The sequence below is a fragment of the Tinamus guttatus genome, unplaced genomic scaffold (assembly GCF_059628265.1).
Source record: "Tinamus guttatus ecotype Peru unplaced genomic scaffold, ASM5962826v1 Tinamus_guttatus_pri_ptg000035l, whole genome shotgun sequence".
NCBI lineage: Eukaryota > Metazoa > Chordata > Aves > Tinamiformes > Tinamidae > Tinamus > Tinamus guttatus.
In genome coordinates, this window is record NW_028288569.1 from 9,068,194 (window position 1) to 9,092,016 (window position 23,823).

At 43.4% G+C, this 23,823-nt stretch overlaps 2 protein-coding genes across 2 annotated transcripts; one reads left to right on the forward strand and one right to left on the reverse strand.

Annotated features, from left to right (window-relative positions):
• The first annotated feature begins 606 nt into the window (after positions 1-606).
• Positions 607-11,857, forward strand: LOC104565214 (phospholipase A2). Its single transcript, XM_010211888.2, has 4 exons — positions 607-649; positions 3,818-3,983; positions 9,261-9,367; positions 11,646-11,857. Exons 1-4 carry the CDS (start codon positions 607-609, stop codon positions 11,807-11,809), a joined length of 480 nt encoding a protein of 159 aa, XP_010210190.2. The 3' UTR covers positions 11,810-11,857.
• A 953-nt stretch (positions 11,858-12,810) lies between these two features.
• On the reverse strand, positions 12,811-23,380 carry LOC148596010 (uncharacterized). The gene is made up of 4 exons (XM_088534364.1): positions 23,288-23,380; positions 16,895-17,338; positions 13,726-13,866; positions 12,811-12,839 (listed from the first exon to the last, which is right to left on the reverse strand). The coding sequence occupies exons 1-4, from the start codon at positions 23,352-23,354 to the stop codon at positions 12,811-12,813; spliced, it is 681 nt and encodes a 226-aa protein (XP_088390490.1). The 5' UTR covers positions 23,355-23,380.
• Between the last annotated feature and the right edge of the window lie 443 nt (positions 23,381-23,823).

Sequence of the window (23,823 nt, forward strand, 5' to 3'; positions counted from 1 at the left end):
GCCCAGTTGGTCAGTTTATAATTAGATGCTTGCATCTAACAGTATTTTTTCTGTTGGATTTTTATAGTTTTGTCTCTTCTTTTTTAAAAGTGGAAAATAATCAGTCTTAAAATAAAAAATAAAAACATTAAAAACCCTGAAAGGATTTATCTATAAAAAGAGAAAATCCTTGCCAGGTTGCCACCACAGCAGAAAACCCAAGCCACAGGAGGCACAGGGCAGGCTTCCCTTTTCCCAAGCTCCTCAGAGGTTAACCAGGGTCTGTATGCAAGAAGCTTAGGGAAAGGAGCCCGGCTTAGTGCCTGGCTGTCCCAGGCTTTCTCAGGGACTGCCAGGCTAAGCCCTGCCAGCAGCCCCTCCCCAAGGCAATGATATGCAAACAGCAGCAGCCGTCCTGTGTCCACCTCTCCAGCACGCACCAGAGCCCACAGGAAGGGAAGACAGGGCTCCGTGTGGGCTCAGGGAGGTCGCAGAAGAGGGTGGTTCACCCCCATGCACCCACTCACACGTGTGTATATAAACCCTGAGGCCAGGAAGACGTAAGCCTACCCACGCATTGGCTCACCGGAACGCGCGGGCGAGCGCGTGGATGAGAGCGATCTCTCCATGGACCCGCGCCCGCTGCTGCTGCTGCTGCTGCTGCAGGCAGGTGAGTGCTACGTCTGCACTGCTGCGGTGCTGGGTCTTGGTGCTGGAGCACCTCCTCCTCTCCTTCCTCCCCAGCCAAAAGGAGAGTAGCTCCTTCCATGCCTTGGTGGGACAGGTACGCTCTGCTTATGCACTCGCTCTGCGAGTTTGCTTAACTCACAGCAGGCACATCTGTATGGTCTGGCTTGATACGGAAGGGCCGTTTAAGCAAGCTGTGTGCCTGCTTCGTTTTCATGGGGGTTTATGGAGCTGCTCCTATATAAACATAGGTAGTTTTTCTTTTTGGAGAGTTCTCTGCAGCAAAGTTGTTCCTGTTTGCTTTCCTTTACAAAGTCTCCCCTTTTTGTACTCGTTACTTTGGAGTGAGTGGTTTTCAATTCATGTAAAGTTCAAACAAGGTAGAAAAAAAATACTTTTATAAAAACATAGCTGTCTGCTGCCATAAAGCCCCTACACACAGAGGCAACACAATGTTAAACTGTCAGTTTTGACATTATCCCTGCAGTATAATATAAATTAGAAATGAAAATGTGACATTAATCTACAGCAAATGCAGACCATTAAAGCAGGAAATGGAAAGTTAATGTTGTCAGCTCTGTCTCCACACACCTCTTTATGGGTATGTTCTTTCTACAATGTCCCACTCATAGTATAACTAATGTTTGGAAATACTCCTTATGGGAGGTGTGGAGATCCAGGCAGCTGTAGAGACTTGGACTTTTTCAAGGATTTCACAGCTGTGTGGGCTTGGCTGCCCATCATTGAAAAAGCAATATCAGTTCTTGGTCAAGTTATTCCTCCAAATTGTCAAGCATACTTGCCAGGGCTGACCTTATACCTGTAGCAATATGCTGCCAATACAAAACCCATCCAGCTTTCAAAGGATGAAATAGGAACATCAGACACTGCTGGGAGGCCTGAGTTCTTTTAAACTCATAGAGGATGCACAGCCCTAAGAGTTTCATTTGGACTCTGGTCCCCTTCAGTCTTTTTCTCCCTTTTCAGGAATAGCTCAGCATTATATTTACAGTTCCTTGATCCTCCGGGACAACTCCAAAAGAGAAACAGTCTTTTTTCTTCCAAGGGGGTATCGATTATCTTATATTAACCCTACCTGTGTTCAGCCAGCAGACACCACTCAAAGTCCAGCCATTCTGTCTAAGTAATCTGTGAAAGATAGCTAAGAAATGCAAACTTCTTGTCAGGAGGCTTAAAGGCCTACAAAGAAGTTTTTGTTTCCACTGGAATATTTTTGAGGTCTGCAAACTGAAACAGGTTGAAAAAAAGCATGTTTTTGCCTGAAATCCAGAGCAGTTCACCACTTCCAGTGGATTTCCCCTGGGACTGCTGAAAGCAGAGCTTGCCTAGCTCTAAAGTGCCCACTATTTACACAAGGGAAATACATCTGCTCTTTATTTTCTAGTAACACAGGTGTCGTGTGTTTTTAGCACAAAATCAGAACATTCAAGCAGTGTTTAGAGGATGGAAGCTGTTACTTTTTCAGGAATATGCATTTAATCCCCAAGGAGTGCCCTGAGAAGTATAAGGAGGCTGTGTGAAACCCCCAGGCAGAAGTGCAAGGCTCTGCTCCCATCTGCTGCCAATTGCCAGTCTGAAAATGATACAAGAAAGTGCTCGTTTCTGCTTGGGTTTGAGCTGTGGTTGCACATTTAGCAGAGGCAAATCACTCCTGGCTTGTCGTTAATGGGGATAGACCCTCATTTCTTTGGTGGACTTTTGGTTCAGGCCCAGAGGGGAAGCCAGAGAGCAAGATGAGGGGAGAGGCCCAAGCAAAGGGATTAGAAGGTGAGGTTTTGAAAGGAAAGCAAGTGTTTTAATAATAGTATCGAGTCCCCGGGTGGTTTGGGGATTAATTAGTCCATGTTTGTACAGCACTTTGAGGAGGTCAAGTGTATTGAATTAGCAGCGGGCAGGCAACAAGGCAACTTCTCTGAGGGGTTCCTAGCTCAGAAACATGATCTCCCTCTTGATCCAAGTATGCTGAAAAGTCCATCTCTTTACTCAGATTTTTCTTTTGGCATGGCAGGATGAGGTGAATGTGAATTGGTGAGGGTGGATGGAAAGCATGGAGCAGCTAGGCAGTCAGTCTGTCGTTTTTAATACTGCTAGTGAGTAAATCATCTTCGATGAGGCCCGTTTGTGGTGCATAATAGAGCAAGGAAAAGTGTGTGTGGTACCTCACAATAAACACAAGAAATTAACATTACCATGTGTTGCTCTCGTTATCATGATAAGCATCAACGTTTTTATCTGAGCTTCAAAGTGGTTGGAAAATTAGGGTCAGGGCACTCTTAGTTTCTGCAACAGTTACTGCAGCTGTGGTTTTTATATATGTATATATATATATATATATATATGTAAAAAAAGGTGCAAGTTAGTGTTAGGAATCACAATATTGTTTGAAAGAATTGTAACTCAGTGACCTCCAAATCAGTTTAAGTGGCTATCTGCACACTTCAGCTGACATAATGTTTTTTTCAAATTAATGCAGCCAAGCTAATGTTATGACCTTAATGGAGAGTAATAATGGAAGCTATTGCTGTCTAGAGAAGGGGTTAAAATACCCTGAATAGTAAGGAACACTTGGAAAATAATAAGAAGTCTTGGGAAACGTAGACACATGATTTGCTCTGTAGAGTTCCCATCACATCACATTGTATACTCATCCTTTGCTGCTTCCTGCCCTGCTTGGGGCTGCAGTTTAGCCAAGAAGTCTTCCCAGCTTTGGGAGCTCTAGGATGCAGTGGACCCCAGCTGCATCTGCATGGAGCTGGCTTGGGCCCCAGCAAAGCTTACCAGCTCAGGCTCTGTGCTGTGCAAATCTGGCCATGCTACTTACAGGTGCAAGTGAGCTGCAACCCCACACTACTGCACCAGAGCTAATAAGCTGTGCTTGAACAGAGCTGCCTGTGCATGGAGCCTGCTTGCGCATTTCTCCATCTGCTTCCTTGTAGTCCAGCCCTCAGATAAGTTACCTCTAAAGTCCCCTTTGCAGGGTGACAGTAATGGTTCGTTAGATTGTCGAGGCTGCACCAAAACAACCAGGCAAGACCAATTTCTCTCTTTGAGGAATTCAAGAAAATCAGCACGAGGTGTTCTTTAAACTGGTGTTTAATCTGTGTGCCTGTGTTATGTCCTGTCTTTGCAGTTTGGAATGGTGCTCTGGCAAAATCCCATTCATTGCACACTCGAGGAATCATTGAATTGGCAGGAGCCATATCATGTGGCACGGGACGCTCTCCTTTAGCATATGTTGGCTATGGATGCTACTGTGGCCTGGGAGGAAGAGGCTGGCCTAAAGATAAAACAGACTGGTAAGAGGAAGCTCAGCTGTGCGCCCCAAAACAGCTCTGATCTCTTTATTCTTCCCTCTTTGTGCTCCTGCGACTCCATTGCCTTGTCATTTCATGGTGTTATTTCCTCTTGTCTCTATTGGTAGGGAAGATTCTGTGTTTTTTTATTTCCTAGACTAAAAGCAATGGGTCTATGACGTGCTCCTTGCAAGGTTTCTCCCTTGCACTTTGTGATTAGCATTCACTTGAGTTCTAGCATTATGGGCTTTTGTGTGCTCCAAGCCGTTTGCTTGACATCTTGTCTGATGTTAAACCTCAAAGACAGAGCCCAGAACTCCATTCATCTCCAGTCATCAGGCAAGGTATCACTGATAAAATAAGTACTGCTTTTGTCCGGAGTGAAGGCAACAGGTAGTTCCCTGGCAAGAAATTGGCTGAACTTTTCTAGAACATCCAGCTGTTGGTGACATTTTCAGGAATATCTCCTGACCTGCTTATAGCTATGTACAACCGTGTCTGTAAATGGATTTATAATTTTTGTTAGCCATTTACAATCAAGCCTTTTCAGTAAAACATGACTTCACTATTTTGGGGTGCTTCTCTTACTGAATGCCTGAGTTGAGTCACCTAGAAGATATTTTTTGGAAATGCTAGTTTGTTCCAGAACAAGAGCAAAGAGCATTAGAAAGAAGCTGGGACATCTATTTCAATTAAACATCTTTAAATTACCCATTTAGATTCCTTTTTACAGAAACTGGGTACACCAGGTTTGCCTATTAAGTATGCCCTTAACATGGAGAACACACAAGGCAGTACCGATAGAAAACAGACTTGGGAAGCAGCATCTCTTTCTCCTAACACACACACACACAGAGCCAAATAAAATTCTTGTAAAAAGAAAGGGAGCAGAAGCAGTATATGAGTAACAGCTGCCATGGCAGGAACTTAAGAGGGGAACAATAAAGAGGCATCTTAAGTTTAGATGCCTCTGGGAGATGATAGTTTTTAGCACTCCTAAAAAATAGACAAAGAGAATAAAACATTCACAGGTTCACCAATGGGTGTTTTTGCTGCTGTTTGGTTTTAATGGGATGTGAATTTTATTGTAATGGCAGGAAGTAGAGGACTGTGCAACTGGAAATGCCCCAAAATACCAGTTTGTAAAAAGGAAGGATTCTTTAATTGCATTCACTGTTGTTCCTTACCTGCAGTCCTTGGTATGGGTGGGGGGGAGGAAAAAAATTTTTTTTTAGTTATATGCTTAGCTAGGAAGAATCAGAAATATCCCATTAGGTCTAGCCCTAAAATTTCCATTTTATGTTTGCTGAAGGAATATTCTGTCACTGAGAACTACTGCAAATTCAGTGTGACTTAGTATCCCACACCAACTACAATGGCCACATTACTTTCCATATTTTCCGTTATATAAAAAAAAAAGAAAGAAATGGAGTGGTAAAACTACTGGCCTTGAGTAGCAAACACTGTTCAAAATGACTCACCTCCTTGACACTTCTATATTTGTTGCTTTCTGCATTTGTTGCTGAGCCCCTTACAAAAGGAGTAATTTTCCTGTGAGTAGTTCAGTCAATCTGTCTAGACAGGGCTAGAGTGCTTCTAAGCACTTCTTTTCTTGTGGAAAAGGAAAATCCCCATAAGGTTTATTCCACATACTGACTTTGATGTGGCATCTTTAGTAATTACCCTTTCCTTTTTGTTCCACTGTCACTTTGTCCCTTCACTTCAAGACATAATGATGTCTCTTCCATATAAAGTCAATAGATTTGTTTGTCTTTCCTTGTGCTGTTCCCTTGGATTGTGGCAGCACTGTTAAAATTAAGATTGCTGTAATGCCTTCATTTCCCTGTCCTCCTTTTTCTCCTCCTGGAGATGTTTCTCCAGAACAAAAGGCATGGGGCCACATGTCTAAGATTTTGAGGCATTTGAGAGCTTAGCCAGAGAAGTGCTCAGTTCCTCTGAGCAGGACACTGGATGTCTAGAGACACCCAACAAACTCTAGTTTTTCTAGCCACGAGTGGCCGATTAATTCAACCTGGCTATGCCATTCTGGACTTGATGTACAGACCAGGAAATTCCTCTGCGTTTCTGTGGGACATTTCCCAGAAGGAAGCATGGAAGCCCTCAGTAATGTGAAACAAAAAAGTACAAGGCTCAAACAGAAGTTGTTTAAGTAGGAGCCAATACTGGAAGAGATTGATGGCATAGAGCATCCATGTCATAAAACAGGATCCAAAAGTGCTCAGCATCTCCATGGAAATACTCAATGCCTTGAAAAGCAAGGCAGCATATATGGTTCATCTGAGTCATGGCAAACACATAGGGAAGAAGATTTTCTGCACTTGCTGAGTTAAAGCAAAACAAAAGGACACAGAGTGGTGACAGTGCTGTTAACATGGCAAACAGAGCATGACAAATTCTTGCCTCGATGACATGTGTTCATTGAAGTGTTTTGGGTAGCTGACCTCTGTTGGCCAGCCAGGGCTGCCAGTAGCCATAAGAGCCGTCTTGAAGCACAGATGTGATTAATAGGTTGTTGATTAACTAGATGACACAGTCGTGGTTGTTTATTTCATACTTGTTGACCAGCACTCAACCACACTGTTGGCTGATAGTGTTTGAATTGGTCTGACTAAACATTACCAGGCTATTAAAAGCTTAACACTACATTCTGTCTTGGGTGCAGGAAAGGGCATTTCCAGATGGGATGTGACCATCTGAGGATGGCAAAGGACAATAGGTTTCCTCACTTTTCAGTCCAAGACAACTCTTTAAGAGCATCTAAAAGAAAGGCTTGCAAAATGTGGGTCCAAGTCTTTTTTGCTTTATGTTGATATAAGCTACGCATCATTCTGATTCATTAGGGGAAACTGTCAGGAGGAAATGGTGTAAATGGCAGCAGAATTGTTCCCCAAAGCCTACAGTCCCCAGAATTTATGCAGTCCCCTGGATTTTGCAAAGCCAGCAAAACAGCAGGTAGTTCTCACAGCTAGCTAGCACACCTCTTTAGTCCTCACTTAATTCGCTTTGCCTGATTCACAGACCGTCTTTTGTCTCCTCCAGGATCTCTTCTCACTCTTCTGCTCCTTTTTCTGTTCCTTCCTTCTGCCTCTCCAGGAAGAGCAACTCCATTTCCTTAGCCCACAGGCTTTTAAGTCCTGATTCTGTCTGTCTACTTTTGTATCATTCCTCCTCCCCGCACTGCTTCCTCACTGCCACTGGTTTAATTCATTTGACTACTGGTTCACTCTTCAGATCTAATTCCAGTGACTTCATTAGGGTTCACATCAGTGAGTGAAATTTCTTTTTTCTTTTTTTTCATTTCAAAAATCCCCTTCCCCCCCCTTTTTTTTTCCTGCGCTTTATAACTTCAGACGGCCCACCAGCCCTCCTATCCATGAACCAGTTTCTGAAAGGGCAAAATGGTCCTGCAGTTCAACGGGATGAGGTTTATGATGCTCCTGAGCTCTCAGGTAAGTTGATGATAGCTTTCAAAAGGTGCCTGGAGAAGCCCCACTTCCTGCAGAAGGGATCTTTATCCTTCTTGCAGGATTGTTCCATTTTCCAGGGTCTCAGAGTGCATCTGAGATGCTTTCTTTGGCTTTTCAAATACTGACCCCAGCCTTGAAGATAACCATCAAGAGCTTCAACTTGACTTGCTAATCCCTGGAAGCCAAATCAGCTATGCTCCTTTACGACCACTTCAGCAGCTTCTTAGGGGAGATCTGGTCTATATGTATAAGTACCTGAGGGGAGAATGCAGGGAGGATGGGGCCAAACTCTTCTCAGTGGTAGCCAGTGACAGGACAAGTGGTAATGGATACAAATTGAAACACAGGAAGTTCCATCTCCATGTGAGGAAGAACTTCTTTACTGGGAGGGTGACAGAGCTCTGGAACAGGCTGCCCAGAGAGGCTGTGGAGTCTCCTTCTCTGACAATCTTCCAAACCTGTCTGGATGCCACCCTGTGCCACGTGCTCTGGTTGTCCCTGCTGGAGCAGGGGGGTTGGACTAGATGATCTCTAGAGGTCCCTTCCAGCCTGAATCATTCTGTGACTCTGTGATTCCTGTCTAGGATTCAGGAATTTCTCTGAAGGCTGCCTGCTCTTTATTTCCCCCTAGTGTCAGTCCATCTAAACTCCAGAAAATTAGTAGAAAGGTCCCTCTGTATTGTCCCTGTGATATTTCAGAGATGACTTCTGAAGAAACAAGAGATCATTCTTCCCTGGATCCAACCTTTGAAGAAAAAATTGAAAATAAAAATTCATTTTGAGGGGAAGAAATCCAAATCATTGCCAGGAGTAATCAAATGTGTTGCCTTCATTGCATGATAGTTCACATTAAACCAAGCAAGAACAGGGTAGAGCATAGTATTGTTCCCCCTTTACATTATTGGTAGGGAAGATGCTGTTGTCCTCGTTGAAACAACCTTTGTTATCCAACAGAAAACTTCTATAAAAGATGTTTTTTTTTCTCAGTGTATTTTAATTCACTTAGAATAAAATATGAGTGGAATCAAGTTATCCTATAAATTCTAGAGTAAACAATGGCAGGAATTATTTCACTGAATAGTTTGTAATGCAGATATCAACAGCTGAGCTAGTCACACCTGTGGCAGCCATCTCTTTTGGCAATGGAAAGCAATCAGTACTTTTGATTTTTTTTTTTTACTTATTTTATACCTCTGCCTTATAATGATATGAACTGTGCAACAGACATGCTTAATGAGAGTCTAGGTGTTAGGTGTAAGGATCTAAAGTTAATTGATATGAATCCCACCTTCAAGGCTGAAGAGTTTGTAGCCAGTCCCCCAGATCTGGGTGGGCCAAAAAGCCTTGAATTACACCCAACAGATCTACCTCAGCAGAAGAACTAAGTCTGTTTCTGACTGTAGAGGAGCATGCTGACCCCAGATTTTGAGGTGGGCTTAAACCTGAGCCAGTGAGCAATTATCATGCACCTCATGGTAATACTTTTACTCCCTTGCAGTGAGTTGGGATTAACATGTTCTGTGGTAGGCCTATTAAATGGCCACATTGCGTTCCTGACAGCAAAATCTGGCGGGGAAGAAACATGTGAGCAAATGCGGTATTACTATGTTTTTAAACTTTGTGAGCTTTTGTAGACGCTCAGTTTGTTAAAGGACAGTTTTCTGACAGGCCAGGGCAAATGGAGATGCCAGCAGCTGTGTGTGAATAGAGCTTTCCTCGACTTTGTGGAAATGCCCCTGAGAAAAGTGTGTGGAACGCAAGAGGCCAAACGCTGCCTTCTTGTCTCTCAAAGGTGTTGCCACGGGCACGACTGCTGCTACGACAAGGCAGAGAAGGAAGGCTGCAACCCGAAGCTGCAGCGCTACCAGTGGGTGTGCGAGCAGAAGGCCGTGCGGTGCGGTAAGAAATAACTCCCCCAGCGCTGGGTTCATTTCATTCCCCCTTCTACAGGTTCATGGACTGGCATAAGAGCTTTGTGAACCACAGAAGTCAATCATCTGTGCTGGTTGAGCTAGCTCTAAAACTGCTTTGGGCCACCAATATTCTCCCCTCTTTCCATTACTTCCCTGGATGGCTACACTTGCTGGTACTAACATTCCCCAGCTGGAGCTAGGAGGAAGGCTGGAGCCCCAGTACCATCACTTCCAGGCACTCGGTGTCCTCCCCAGGCTGAATGAACACCGTGGGTGAGGCCTCAGAGGCTGTGCTTAGCTCTACCACTGCTACTCAGGCAAGGAGGTCTTCAGTTGCACAGCCCATCAGCAGTGTACACCGGTTTGTTTTGACATACACCAGGTGACTTGCATCCCTGAATTTGTCACCTCTAAGTCTTTCAGAAGTCTCTGGTGATAAAATCCATTATAGAACAGATCCATTTTAGAAAAATTTGAAAGCTCAACAAGAATCATATGAGAGGAAAAACTTGTCCGATCTCATCATAACTGAATGTTACAAAACTGTTTCTACCTTGCTAAAAGATTATAATCTACTGGTGCAATTTTCAACCTCTCCAGTAAATGTAAACCCACCAGAAGATATAGAACATGGCTCAACACAGCTGCAGTTTCTCCTTTCGGAGTTCCAGAGTGGCCTATACTTCTTTGTATAGTCTATAACATAAAGAGAGCCTATAATATAAAAGCTAAGAAATATGTTGCTATGATAACTGCACTTACTCTAGCTCTTACCCATATGTCCACAACTGAGTATTTAATCTTCTGTTAGCTCTTTTGATATTTTAAAAAAATCCCATTTCTTTTTGCTATAAAGGAACAATCCTAGTTGTAGAAGTCAGACATATCAGGTGAATGAGGCATGTCCAGCATATGTCCTATAAGAATGCCCTGAGCTGCTGAGGTTGTTCCAACCTAACTAACAAGCATTAGTTAAAAAAATATCATTAATTACTCAACTGATGTCCAGGCAAGGCTTGAGGAGGATTCATTTACTTGTTCTACTGGGCTTAGCATTGAGTCCTTATCAGTGGAATCTAGGCTAACCTCTTGAAACTCTGCTTACTAGTTTACTTCTCAGAAAAGCTTAAAAAATATGGATTCTTTTTACGTACCAGATGCTAGGCTGATGAGGCAAAGTCCAGTGAAATCTGGAAAATTCTTACTCATTGCAGTTGGTTTTGGAGCAAAACATGCATGCACTGTCATGAAGTCATACTCTAAACTAGGCTTAGTGAACACTTTGGCACTGTGTCCTTAAAGATTGTGAATATTTTATATATAAATACAAATAGGTATAGAAATAAATATTAAGGCATGTCATGATATATAAGTACCGCCCAATGCCTGTATTTAGTCCATCTATAGGTGAGATGGGATTCACTAATCTAAAATCAGATTTTTGTAACTAGCCATGTGAGTTAGTTGCTTTGATGTTCCTTATGGTTCTTACATAGTCATGTAGTCATATAGTTAGCGATATGACATATGTAGGTCTTTATATATCATTTTGATCAGCTGCTGTAGTTTTGCTGCCTCATAAAAATCACGTATCTGACCCTACCAAGGAGTTCCTTGGCTTCTCTCCCTTGAAGAGAGAGGTGGTAGCACTTCTAAATGCAATTTATGAAGTGTGAATGAAGTGTGCCTGCCGGTGCTTCTGTGCCCTTCAGTTTTCACATGTCACATCCTCTCCTGAGAACAGTCCTTGTGAGATACTCTTCCTTTGTAAGCAGCATTCTTCTTTTGAAACTGGTCTGGTTTGCGAAGGTATGGTAAAAACAGAAGTTGGCTGACTTCAGGAAAACTCCAGCTAAGCTAAAATAGTTGATTTTTTGTTTGTTTGTTTTTTTAGGTTTGGTCACGGAACCCCTTGCTCACACAGCTCTAGAAGTAGGCAGTGCTTGGCACTGAGCAGATTTTATAAGCACTGCTAGTTTAAGGTTAGCTCTTACTTTCTGATGCTTTTGGTCAAAGTTAAGGCTAGCCCCATGGACAGAGAGAGGACGGAGAGAATTGGATATATATGCAAGATTACATGATGGTCCTTCTCTTCTCCTGTTTACATAGTGTGCAGTTTTCTGCTAAGTTACTTACTCTTGCCTGCTATATCTCCTCCAGAGCCTGTGTTCCCTAAAAATTGCTTTGCTTGTTCACTCTTAAAACTGTCTCTCCCTTTAGTCCAGTAAGGATCTCTCATCTTTGGTTAATGTTTTCTTTTACAGATAACCTGACAGATCGATGTGAAAAGATGCTGTGTCTGTGTGACCAAGAAGCAGTCAAGTGCTGGGGAGCAGCTCCTTACAACCCACACTTAATCTTCTGGCCAAACTTTTTATGTGGACGGACTCATCCCACCTGTCATTTGGGATATGGGGGACCAGAATAGTCTTTCTAGGACCTTCCTTTCTAACCCTTTTAATTAGAAGACATTGGAATAAAATTGATCCTCTTTTGTCAGAGCTAACAGTCGCATGAGATAATTTGTATTAGCCATGGGTTTATGGGGAGGAGAGATGGGGTAAAATCTAAGCTGCCTCCATCTACTGAAATAAGGATAATATTATATAAGGATAATATCTACTGCCTGATCTACTGCTATCCAGTACAAATACTGTCATGTCCCATTTCGCTGTCTGCCTGGCACTTGGTTATTCTCGCATCAGGAAACTGGGGTCGTGGAGATTATATTTTCATCTGAACGGTTGCAGTAAAATCCCACTCTCACCCAGGGGTAGTGCCCAAATGGACTTTCTCTGCTGCTCTGCTAAAAGTTGATAGGCTAGAGTAGGTCACCATGTTAGCGTGATGCTGCATCCACGGAAGCAAAGCATTTTGGGGGAGTACCATGAGATTTCCTTGTTGGTTGCTGGAAATTGGGCAGCCTGGATAGGTCACACAATCACCTTTTGTCTGTTTTGAATGGTAGTAACAAACTTGGTGCACCACCTTTTAAAAGAAGTAAAGGGAAAAGAGCCCAGGTATCTCATCTGATCAGTCTAGATTCTGAGATATGTGACCAAATTAAGTGGGGCTTCAGGAGATGATAATCCAGATTTCTTTACAAACGTTCTGCTCCTTACTGTAGGAGTAGGTTGAATATGGCACTCTGATTGTTGAAGCTGAAACATGCTTAAAAAAAAATATGCCAAAGGCAGTGTGTACTGAGGTGGAGACTTTTATTACATCTAGAGATCCCCTTTGGTTTATAGAGCATGACAGGTTGTTCCACGTAATAAACCGTTTCATCTTTGCATCTTCCAGTGATTGCTGTAATACTGCAGACTGAGCTATGCTGAGCAAGAGAGAAAGGAGAGAAGAGTGACACAGAGTTAACACAGCACAGCGATAAACCCTTCCCAGGCTATTACAGATGCTAGGGAAGTCTGGTCATCCAGAGACACTGGATGAAGAGATGTCTGTGGGGAAAATCAGCGTGCACATACGTGTGCCTCACACAGCGAAGGCGAGAGGGTGGGAGGGAGGAGAGCCACCTCGCCATGCCCAGGGCCCCGGTCACGCGGGCCAGAGGGTGGCAGCAGTGCCCTAGTGAACACCAAGCGCAGCTCCGAGTTAGTCACCCTGAGGATGGGAATCTTGTCAGGAGGTTGAGTAATATTTTGAGTGCTGCAAGGAGAGGTCCAAATAACATGGCTCCCCTTTTTGAAATCCAAGTGAGTTTCTTAAAGTCACATTTTACAAATCTTGCAGTCATCTGATCTCCTGAAATGCAGACCACCTCTGTGGCTGTGCAAAATGGGAACGAAGCTTATTTCAAAATCCGGCCTTTGGTGTCGGTGTGCTATTATTAGACCAGCTGATAGAGCTGGAAAAAGCAAGCAAGCTTTCAGGCAGCCTGATTGCTCCAAAACAGATGAACTGATCTAATAAAAGATATTACTGAACTTTACAAGCATACATTTGCCTAGGTCACCATAGTTTTTTTTACACATGAGAACAGTCTTTCATTGGTGTGAAGGAGAATGGTCTTTCAAAGGAAAGCTAAGAGAACCCAATATGACCCAAAACATTAAAAAAAGAAAGAGCATCTCACTGAACCACCGTTTACTGAAGGTGGCAGCTAGAGAAGGTCATATTTATAGGTGACTCTTTAGTCATGTAACTTTTTAGTGCATGAAGCTATACACAACATAAGCAAAGAGCTATTTCTGCTATCTACCCCATACCCCACCAGAGGTAAGTAAATGGCTGATTTCTACTGCAGCTAAGACGGTGCCTTTGGGGAGACATCATTAGGTTTACCTTTCTAGCAAACAGCTTCAGACCTGGCTGTGTGCTCCATACCTTGGTGAGAGCCTTGCTTCATGCACAGAACACACTTCCTTAACTGAGGGCTTAAAATGATAATCAGAACCACCAGGCCTCCAATACCAGCAGCCACCACGCCGATGATTGTTCCAATGGACTCTTCTATACCAAACAGGCCTGGGGGGAGAAGAAAGGCAGAGACAGTAACGTGAGACACCTTTCACAGGAGTACCTGCAATATTGCCCGGCACATAGTTTTCTCCAGTGTCTGCAGAAGAAGCTACTTATTATGATATTGATTATATTGGTGTCTTATTGGACACGAAATCATGGCCTCACAAAGGCCATTATGTATATTATGTCACAGAGTTATTGATTTATTTCATCCCCATGTAGGAAGCTGCTATACTTTACGGGGATTTATGGCCAGGATGGACCTTTTTCTGTAGCAATGTCTACTAACAGTTTGATGCTATGGAATGGCAAAAGATGCTGCTGCTTGAATTAATGGGACTTATGCCTGTATGCTCAATTTTTAAATGGAAAAAAAAAAAAACAAAAACAAACTTGGCACCTTTTGAGAGGATTATCAGTCTCCCTAGTATCTATCTATCTATCTATCTATCTATCTATCTATCTATCTATCTACGTATTTATCTATGTCCAGAGGAGAGAGCACTTAAAAAACAGGGCAGTGCTCTTAGAAAGTCTTAGTTTGATTTGTTGCTTGTTGGGACTGCTGCATGTTAGAGATGGGATGATCCTCTTTTTCCTACCAGATAAGAGCATGTCAGCATCCTGCTGACTAAAGGAGGCCTCAGGAAAAGCCTTGGGTTGGATGAGCACAGTGGAAAGGAACTCAGCCCTAGTCCCTAAATGCGTCCCCATCCTGACTCTGTCTGGCCTCACAAGGGTCCTCAGCAGACCTGGGATGACAACGGGGGAGAGGAGCACACAGCTGGATGCAGCTGGGATGCACCCTCTGCCACAAGGATTATGGGAATTTAAATTGGTTTAATCGTCCTTTAACCTAGGACAACTACCCTCAAATTGAACAGATATGGCTAAGGAAAGGAAAAAGGGATCTGTACAGAATGTGACCTTAACACAGTTTTAATCTAGCTGTTCTGCTCTCCTGTTCTGCTCTCCTTGTGAAAGTGCTATGAGCTACGGAGGTTACAAGGCCAAGCCAATGGGTGGTCCCATGACCTACCATCAAACTTGGATGTTTTAACACAGCCCCACTAGTGCCTGCAGCAACATGAACAGTCATTGTTCATTACCAGAAGTCAAATCTATTGCACAGTGGCTAAAAAAAGTCATATATATGACAAAAATAATATAATACGGCAATTATTTGTCTCAGATTTTTGAACATCTGACATCGACACAGATAGCTACTCTGTGCTACTGAGGTGACTTAATGGACATCTAGCAGCTCACAGGTAAAAGTGCTGTAGCTCCCCCTCAGGAAAAGGAGCAATGAAAGGCACATTCTGCTGAACACCAACACTTCCTGAGTCTCCAAGCGGTAGTGGCAAGCCACCTCAGGTTTTACTACACTAAAGGCTTTCATAAAGAACCTACCTTACCACTTTTGCTAATGTGCAAAAAAAAAAGAAAAAAGAGAAACAGAGAGAAAGAAGGAGCACACAGTTCTGGAAGGGCTTGTTCGAAGGGACAGCTACAAGGTCTTGGAATAGGCAGTAGAAAAAAGTACTGTCTGGCTTGGTGGGAGATAACACAGAGGAGAGCTTCCCTCCCCCCCCCAAAAAAAAAAGAAAAAAAAAAGAAAAATGTCTTCCCAAGGAGATGTTTTATCATATATATGGCCAACAAAGGCAGAGCAAAGCCTCAGCTTTTCAAACAAAACTGGGCAAAGCTGAACCAACCCCCCCATTCCACATCCAGGGAGCACCTGTAGCTGAAACCCATTTGGATGCTCGTGCCATCCAAAAAGCGAGGGCAGTGTATGTGCTGTTGACCAGTTACTTATCTTACTTCAAAGTATATGTCATTTGCTTCATATAATAGAGTCATCTAATTTCTCCTATTAATTTAGGTGTGTTTTAGGACAGGCTGGATTTCTGACATATAGCCATTCTTTATGAATTACATTTCTCATATTCTCCTACCCATTAATTCAAGAATGGTGCAGAAATGATATATTCCACCTTCTGAGGAGCACAAAAAAAGCAAGGGCACTTTTGCAAAGAGCAGGCTTTGCAAAAGTGCTCGGAGCTGCTGAGACCATGAGACCAAGCCAATGGGAGGTCTCATAAGATACATGACTAAACCATTGCAGGGGCATGATTTCGTTGCCGCTGTAAAGCTATGGTTTAAATTGAGTAGTCCTAGGAAAACAAGGGAGAAAGGACCTCCAAAGGCCAAAAGCCTAGTGAATCTTAGTGAGCTAGAAACTTTGATAATGGATAAGGGGGAAATGCCACATGCTTGATTTGCTCTTGACACACAAGGCAATGTTTATTGTTATTTAGATAAGATAATAACTTTCTGATGTATTGATTTCTTGCAAATGCAATGTGTTTAGCTTACACAAAAAGGAGAGTTGTTTTGACACAGCTGATAAAGGCAAAGCAAGCTAAGTCATTACTTATCAGGTCAGGTGTCTAAGAAGAAACAGCGTGGCACATTTCATGGTACTTTGATCTTAATGTGAATGAAGTTAAGCAGAACCAATATAATGTGATCCTCATGTTTATTGTAGGATTGCTTATGTCATCTACAGTTAAGGAATGAATATGTCAACTATTGGTTTGGAGAGAAAAAATGTCAAAAAGGGGAGTTTGGAGCTGTTTCCTGGTATGATATGAATGACACCTGCCATTCATGTGGGTTCTGCCACACAGAGTTGTGAATACAGGGAAACTTGTCTGACTCTCATTCTTGACAATGATTTCGATTTTCATCATAAAATTATTCATTTTTTTTGTTATAAATGCCTCTCCTTATAACATCACCTGTGTGATTCATTATAGGGACAAACCAACTGAAATTAGCCAGCCAGATCAAAAGCATGAGAGATGGCATGGAGCAATTATGCTCCAGGAAACTGTCCTCAGAGCTTTGCCATATCTGCTAGGGGTCAAAGAGGCCAACATCCCTCTTTCTGCAAGCATGTACACCAGCTCTGGAAGAGAACGAGGGAGGGAAGAATAGACAGTAACGTAACATCAAATACTACCCAGAGCCCTCCTGATCCTGAGTTTTGTGCCATCTCCAGTGACCACTTTCCCATTGGGAAGTGTGATCGCGCAGAAATAAATGCCGTGGTCACTGGTCGTCACATTGAGGATCGCCAGGGAGGCATCCCCCTGGGACAAGTCTCCACTCATGAAAACTCTGCTGTTATTTGGCAAGACAGTCACATTGTTCTCTAGCAGGTCCATCTGCCCTTTCTCATCTTCTTTGTACCACTTTACCATCAACTCAGAAAGGGACAGGCATTGTGGACCATCAAAGCGACAGTTTAAGACCACAGTTTCACCCTCTTTGGCCTTTTCTTTGGCTGGTGTTTGAGTGACAGAAAGGAGACATAGCTCTGGTCTTGCTGCTGATGGAGGCTCTGCTGTTATGTGGGTTACAGATGTGTTCTCCTTGCTCGCACTTCCACCACAAACACCAACATCTGTGCCAGGAAAAGAGGAAGAAGGAAAGGGTTAGGGCTGATTGATAGGATAATAAACTGTCTTTTATCTCTAAGCATGGCAAACAATGGCTCCTGGAATTAGGACTGTCATTATGATATGTTTTTTTTTTTTTTTTCTAATTCTTGCTTAGATTATGTTCATGTGTACAGACAGGCCTTCCCCAAACCTATTGCCTGACTGGAGGCAAATTATTGTCACTGTCCAATGGATTGGGGTGAAATTTAGAGAGTACATTAAACCACATTCCCACCGAGAACTCAGACCTGCTCCTCTTTCCTGCCCCTGCCAAGATCCTCCAGGCCCAGTGTTACTATCTCAATTGCTTTCAAGGAAAAGCAAAAAATGCATGAACCCCTACACACTGGCAGTTCTCTTTGGACAAATACAGGGAATGTGTGTGAATCCTAATACAACTGCCTATGTCCAAAAAAAAAACTCGTGAATTTCTTAGGAATTTTGGCATGTGAATCCCAGTTCAAGGATGGAACATTTTGAAACTGAGGAAAGAAATCTCCTTTTTCAGAGGCTAAACACCCAGCGGATGCTATCAGCAGGCTGAGGGAAGGCACCTTAGCACTTTGTGAATATCAATACTGAGAATATTGGTGCAGGTGAGCTTCTTCAGTTATGACACCCTCTCTGCAGATGAAGGCTAAGGAAAGGTTTTATAATGCAGGGACTGCTAAAGACTATGTTCAAACAATTTAAAGAGAGGGTCTCTTTTTCACAGAGGCTGATACTGATGAGAGTTACTAGGCACATTTGAAAATAAAGTCGCTGCTGAAATGTCTGTGCCAGAGAGAAAAAAAGGAAGAGACAACAAGTCTCACAGAGCCACAAGGAGACAGTGATGAGAGGCTCTGACTGAAATATATTACACATCTGCTCCACAGATAAAGCTGGAAAGTGCAAGATGGGACTTCATTTTCTGCTTGACTCACAGAAACATAGTTAAGTTGTTCTGTCAGCAGCCCACTTTCTGAAACCCTTTTTTCAACAATTTGGGCTTTGAAAACTTGCAGCATATGAAATAGCCAACTCCATTTTGGCAACTAGCATCCTATAGATGCACCTGAAGACACTGTCTGACTATAGTATTTTAATTAGGAGGACTCAAACAATACACTGGGTGACATCTATTTTCTGTGAAAGAATCGTATTATCCTGCTCTTCTTGGTTACAAAAACATAAACATGTTTGTATAGACATTTAAAGCTGCCTTTTCCTCTGTAACTGCTACTCATGGCATCAAACAGTCTCAAACTAAGTAGTGTGAGTTTATCTCATTTCTGGACACGAGCCCGGGCTCAGAAGATGAGAGGATTACTTGCTCTCTCAAAGCCCCAGCTGGAACAATAAGAGGGGAAAACAAACTCTTAAAAATAAACCAACGGCAATCACCAAGGAGGAGTTTAAACCGATTCTTGGTAAAGTTTCTGCTCTGGTTTCATCTGCTTTAAGGAAAGTAACCTCCCTTCACACCAGCTGGTGTCTTCTGGAGGACCCCAGGCCGTGCCCCAGTACGGGCCTTGGTTTTCCACTGAGCCTTTCTGGCCTTTCAAAGGGTGTTTGCTCGGGTCTGGTACTGCTTTACAATTACAATAGCCTCTTTGTGCTCATGGGTGAATGTCCCAAGGCAATGGAAAATCAAACCCCTGGATGATCTCTCGGAGAGCTGCTTGAATGGCTCCTCCAGGCGTGCTTCTGTACAAAATCACAGTTGTATTCATAGTTACTATTATTTATGACTTGCATGGGAGTAGCACTGATAATTTCTGACAGGCGGCAGGGCCCCGGCTGCTCTAGATGTCTGGTATACAAAGCTTACAGTTGAGATATCAGACAAGAGATACTTCATGGATGCGAAAATATTGGAAGCAGAACCTGGCTATAAAATTGGGCAGCAACGCAGCTCATGGCTGCTGTCCCAAAATGGCTCACAAGAGTTGCCCTAGGAAGTCACCAACCCACCACCAAACCCAACCAACCACCAAAACCCAAACCTGGCAATTTTTAACAGAGTGTTTTTTCATTAGAAAACCCTTGATACAGGACCATTTCCTGAGATGGTCCCAGTTTGCGTCACCCCTTTGTCAGTGACTTGGCAGTGCCAAGCAGGACCGCTGGTCACAGTGTCAACGTGAGAAGAAGGAGAGCTGGTTGCCCTTCGCTTTTCCCTGTGCTCCCTCGGGAGGACAGGGCAGAAGTCAGTCCCTGCATGTGGTTGGCAGAGATGTGTGGGAGGGATCTGTTGGCCAAAAGTCTAAAAATGCAACATGAAAGAAGGCCTGGGAAGTACTACACAATGAGAAATGCTTGGAGTTTTCTTCCCTGGACTGTAAACAGCCCCATATCAGCCCAAATGCCTGAATGTAACTCCTGAGAAGTGAAACTGAGAGGCAACAGATGCTCTTCGACCAACCCAAAGGCAGTTTCAGGAAACTCTTTCCCATCAAACCCCTGCATGCTTCAAAAGGCAAGAAACATTCACAGGAAGTCTCCTATCCTATATACCTCATACAAAATCCAAGTTTAATCATATTCCCCAGCTTTAATGAAGCATAGGGATGAGATGAAAAGAGATGGCACCAGGTGGCTGCCTGAGAGTCAGTATTTTGCCTTAGTAACTGCAACCCTGATCCAAGCATATTGGATGCCTTAGAATTAGGGACCCAAATACTATCGTAGTTTTGGATGTAGTTGCCTGAAATTAGTCCTAATTAAAGATATCGTATGACACATCTGCAAGTTGACATATAATCCTGCTGATGAGCCCACTAGAGCTACTCCAAGGAAAGAGAGGTTGAGATTTTGCCTTTTCCAGTTAGATTACAGGATAATGATGCAGTAGTCATAAAAGTTGAAGTGGTTTGACAAGGTACTTTGACAAATTACATGGAGTAGTTAAAGTATTTGACAAAGCTGAAGGTAGTTTGACAACTAACAGTCTGTGTGCATTCAAATATTCTGATATATTTGATGATTTGTTAGCATGAACTTGAGCAGGTTTTGTAATGAATATTCTTTTAAAATCCCTGTTCATAACCTATTATCTTCACCAGATACTGCTGCTTTAGCCAGAGCAGTAAGTACATTGCTAGCTTGTTTCCAAGGACCAGCTGGATAGATGAGGGGAGAGCGGTGGATGTCGTCTATCTCGACTTCACCAAGGCTTTTGACACCGTCCCTCACAACATCCTCCTGGGCAAGCTCCGGAGGTGTGGGATAGATGAGTGGACAGCAAGGTGGATTAGGAATTGGCTGGATGGCAGAGCTCAGAGGGTGGTGATCAGCAGAGCAGAGTCTAGTTGGAGGCCTGTAGCTAGCAGGGTCCCCCAGGGGTCAGTTCTTGGTCCAGTCCTGATCAATTTATTCATCAATGACCTGGATGAAGGCACAGAGTACTCCCTCAGCAAGTTTGCGGATGGTACCAAACTGGGAGGAGCAGCTGATACCCCAGAGGGCTGCGCTGCCATCCAGAGGACTGGACAGACTGGACAACTGGGCAGTGAAAAACCTCATGCAATTCAACAAGGCCAAGTGCAAGGTTCTGCACCTGGGGAGGAATAACCCCAGACACCAGTACAGGCTGGGGACTGCCCTTCTGGAGAGCAGCTCTGCAGACAAGGACGTGGGTGTCATGGTGGACAACAAGTTGACCATGAGGCAGCAGTGTGCCCTCGTGGCCAAGAAGGCCAATGGGATCCTGGGGTGCATTAAGAGGAGCGTCTCCAGCAGGTGGAGGGAGGTGATCCTGCCCCTCTACTCAGCCCGGTTGAGGCCCTGCCCCTCTACTCAGCCCTGGTGAGGCCGCATCTGGAGTATTGTGTCCAGTTCTGGGCTCCACAGGACAAGAGGGATGTGGAGCTGCTGGAGAGAGTCCAGCACAGGGCTACAAGGATGATCAGGGGCCTGGAGCATCTGCCCTATGAGGAGAGGCTGAGGGAGCTGGGCCTGTTCAGCCTGGAGAAGAGAAGGCTGAGAGGGGATCTAATCAGTGTCTATAGATACCTCAAGGGAGGCAGTGAGGAGGATGGGGCCGGTCTCTTTTCACTGATGGCGACCGACAAAACCAGAGGTAATGGCCATGAACTGAAGCACCAAAAGTTCCACAGGAACTTAAGGAAAAATTTCTTAACAGTGAGGGTGACAGAGCACTGGAACAGGCTGCCCAGAGAGGTTGTGGAGTCTCCTTCTCTGGAGATCTTCAAAACCTGCTTGGATGCCGTCCTGTGCCACGTGCTCTAGGTGACCCTGAGTGTGCAGGGGGGTTGGACTAGATGACCTCTAGAGGTCCCTTCCAACCTTAAGCATTCTATTCTATGATTCTACGAAAGACAATAAAATTTATATTTAATTTTTTTTTTGTTTTTTACTTCTTCTCTACTCTAAGTATTCTGGCCTTATGATATATGCCCCCAATAATACAATTATGATTTTTATTACTTTTAATGATGAAAAAGGTATCATTTTACACAGTCACTTATTGGCATAGAGAACACAACAGTATAGAAACAATGTGCTCTGATATTGCCTCTGATCACCATGAGTTTTATCTGCACCTCCACAATAGAATAACTGGCCTTGTTGTCTGTGTATTTCACATATGTGATTCAATATATATCACGTAACTTACAGCTAATTAGGAAAACCAAAATGCAAAGGTTTAGTGCCAGCTCTGTTCAGTGGTTTCATTGGGAAGGTCACAGCACAGCCTCTGTTTTTGCTTTTTTTTTTTTTTCATAAGGTTGCAGAACTGGAACATACTACTTCACTGATATTTAAATACACAGTGCCCTTATCATATTGGCATCTGGGAGTATACCATGCCAAATGCCTTGTTGACTCTGCTTCAAAACCCTTTTTATGTCGATTGCTTCATTAGGAGAGTGATATGCAGGTTCCTTGTCACGTGGGTAGAAGGACTCAATTCTCCAGTGTGAATGAAGTCAAGTTTTGTGTGTGTGTGTGTGTGTGTGTGTGTGAAAGCAATTAAAATCTGTCTAGAAAGAATAGTGAGAGATGTAACAGGGATGATCTGGTCCTGACCAAGTTAAAAAACAATTAGATGATCTAATAGGTCATTGTCATACAAAGTTTAGGCCCATTCTCAGGCACAAGGCAGGAAGGCTCTCTGGGACACTCTGTAATGCTACAACGTGCTCTGGACTTGACAATACTAATCAGGCATTTGCCAACTCTTTGGCCAATCCTTTGAAATATCTGCAGGTTGATACTTGATAAGGCCGCATTCGGGAACCAAAATGGTATCTGGAGGTCAGTGCGAGGTTTGATCTTTCTAGTTGCATCTCCTCTCTTTTGTTCACAATTGGATGTGAAAAGGTTGAGAGTAAATGGGCCTCAATTTCCAACCCACAAAAAATCCTCTCATGTCAGAATGACCACCTTTTGGATGGCATTAGAGCTCAGCTTCAAACTTGACTCATGCCCTGAAGGTGATTTACAAGCTCTAACCAGCTCCCAACTGCCTACGATGATCAATGTCTGCACAAAATTCACCTGTTTTTATATGACTTTTACCCTGAGCTGAGATTGACTTTCACAAATGGACATGAATAACTACCTTGTGAGGATATCTAGTTGCTAATACATCAGAAAAACAAAGTAGAAATGAAGCTTCAACTAACTATGATATACAGCCTTCTTTCTTGAAAATATGCTCTTTATGGAAAGGTAAATTCCACCTTGGGGATCCAATTCAAAGAAACATTTATATTAGCTCTACTGGAATTTATCTACACACAAAACAGTATTTTAATGCAGCATTCAGCACTGGATATAGTTTCCTGAGGAAACTTTTCCCTTCAGGGGAAAGTGGATTTTTGAAAAGCAGAGAAGAATCCCCCAACCCAAGCTCTGGAAATAAGCTACATTTCTTAAAATTAAGCAATGTTTTCTGTACTCACGCAGCAGTACAAAGAAGAGGAGTGAAGCCACTGCAGCCCTACAGAGCTTTCCAACGTGCTGGCTCATAGTGCTGATCTCCCTGTACGGTCTCCCTGTCTTTGCCTCTCTCCTCGGCAGCACGGGCAAAAGACTCTGTGCGCGTTGGTGCAATGGGAGCTCACATTCTGCCCAGCGACTGTCACCCTCGCTAAAGTTACCACAGCTTTGCGTCCACAGCACTCTGCTTGCTGCCTGGATGGCAGCCACGTTTTAAGCACAACAATGACTTCCCAGGGGCCGCTCTGATCTCTTGCAGAGAAGATGCCAAAAATGCTCTAAGAGCAGAGAGGAGATAATCTTTTTTTTTTTTTTTTTTTAACTTTGGCCTTGTATAAACCAGAACTTTGGACTGAGTACAGAATAGTCAGGTATTCAGGAGAAGACCTCTCTTCTGCTAAACCTTCCCTAGAGAAAGTGAGAAGAGTGCAAGCTTTGGCTTAATTTTCCAAGCAGCTGGGCTCTTGTTATTCTTACTGACTGCTTGTGGCTATATCCA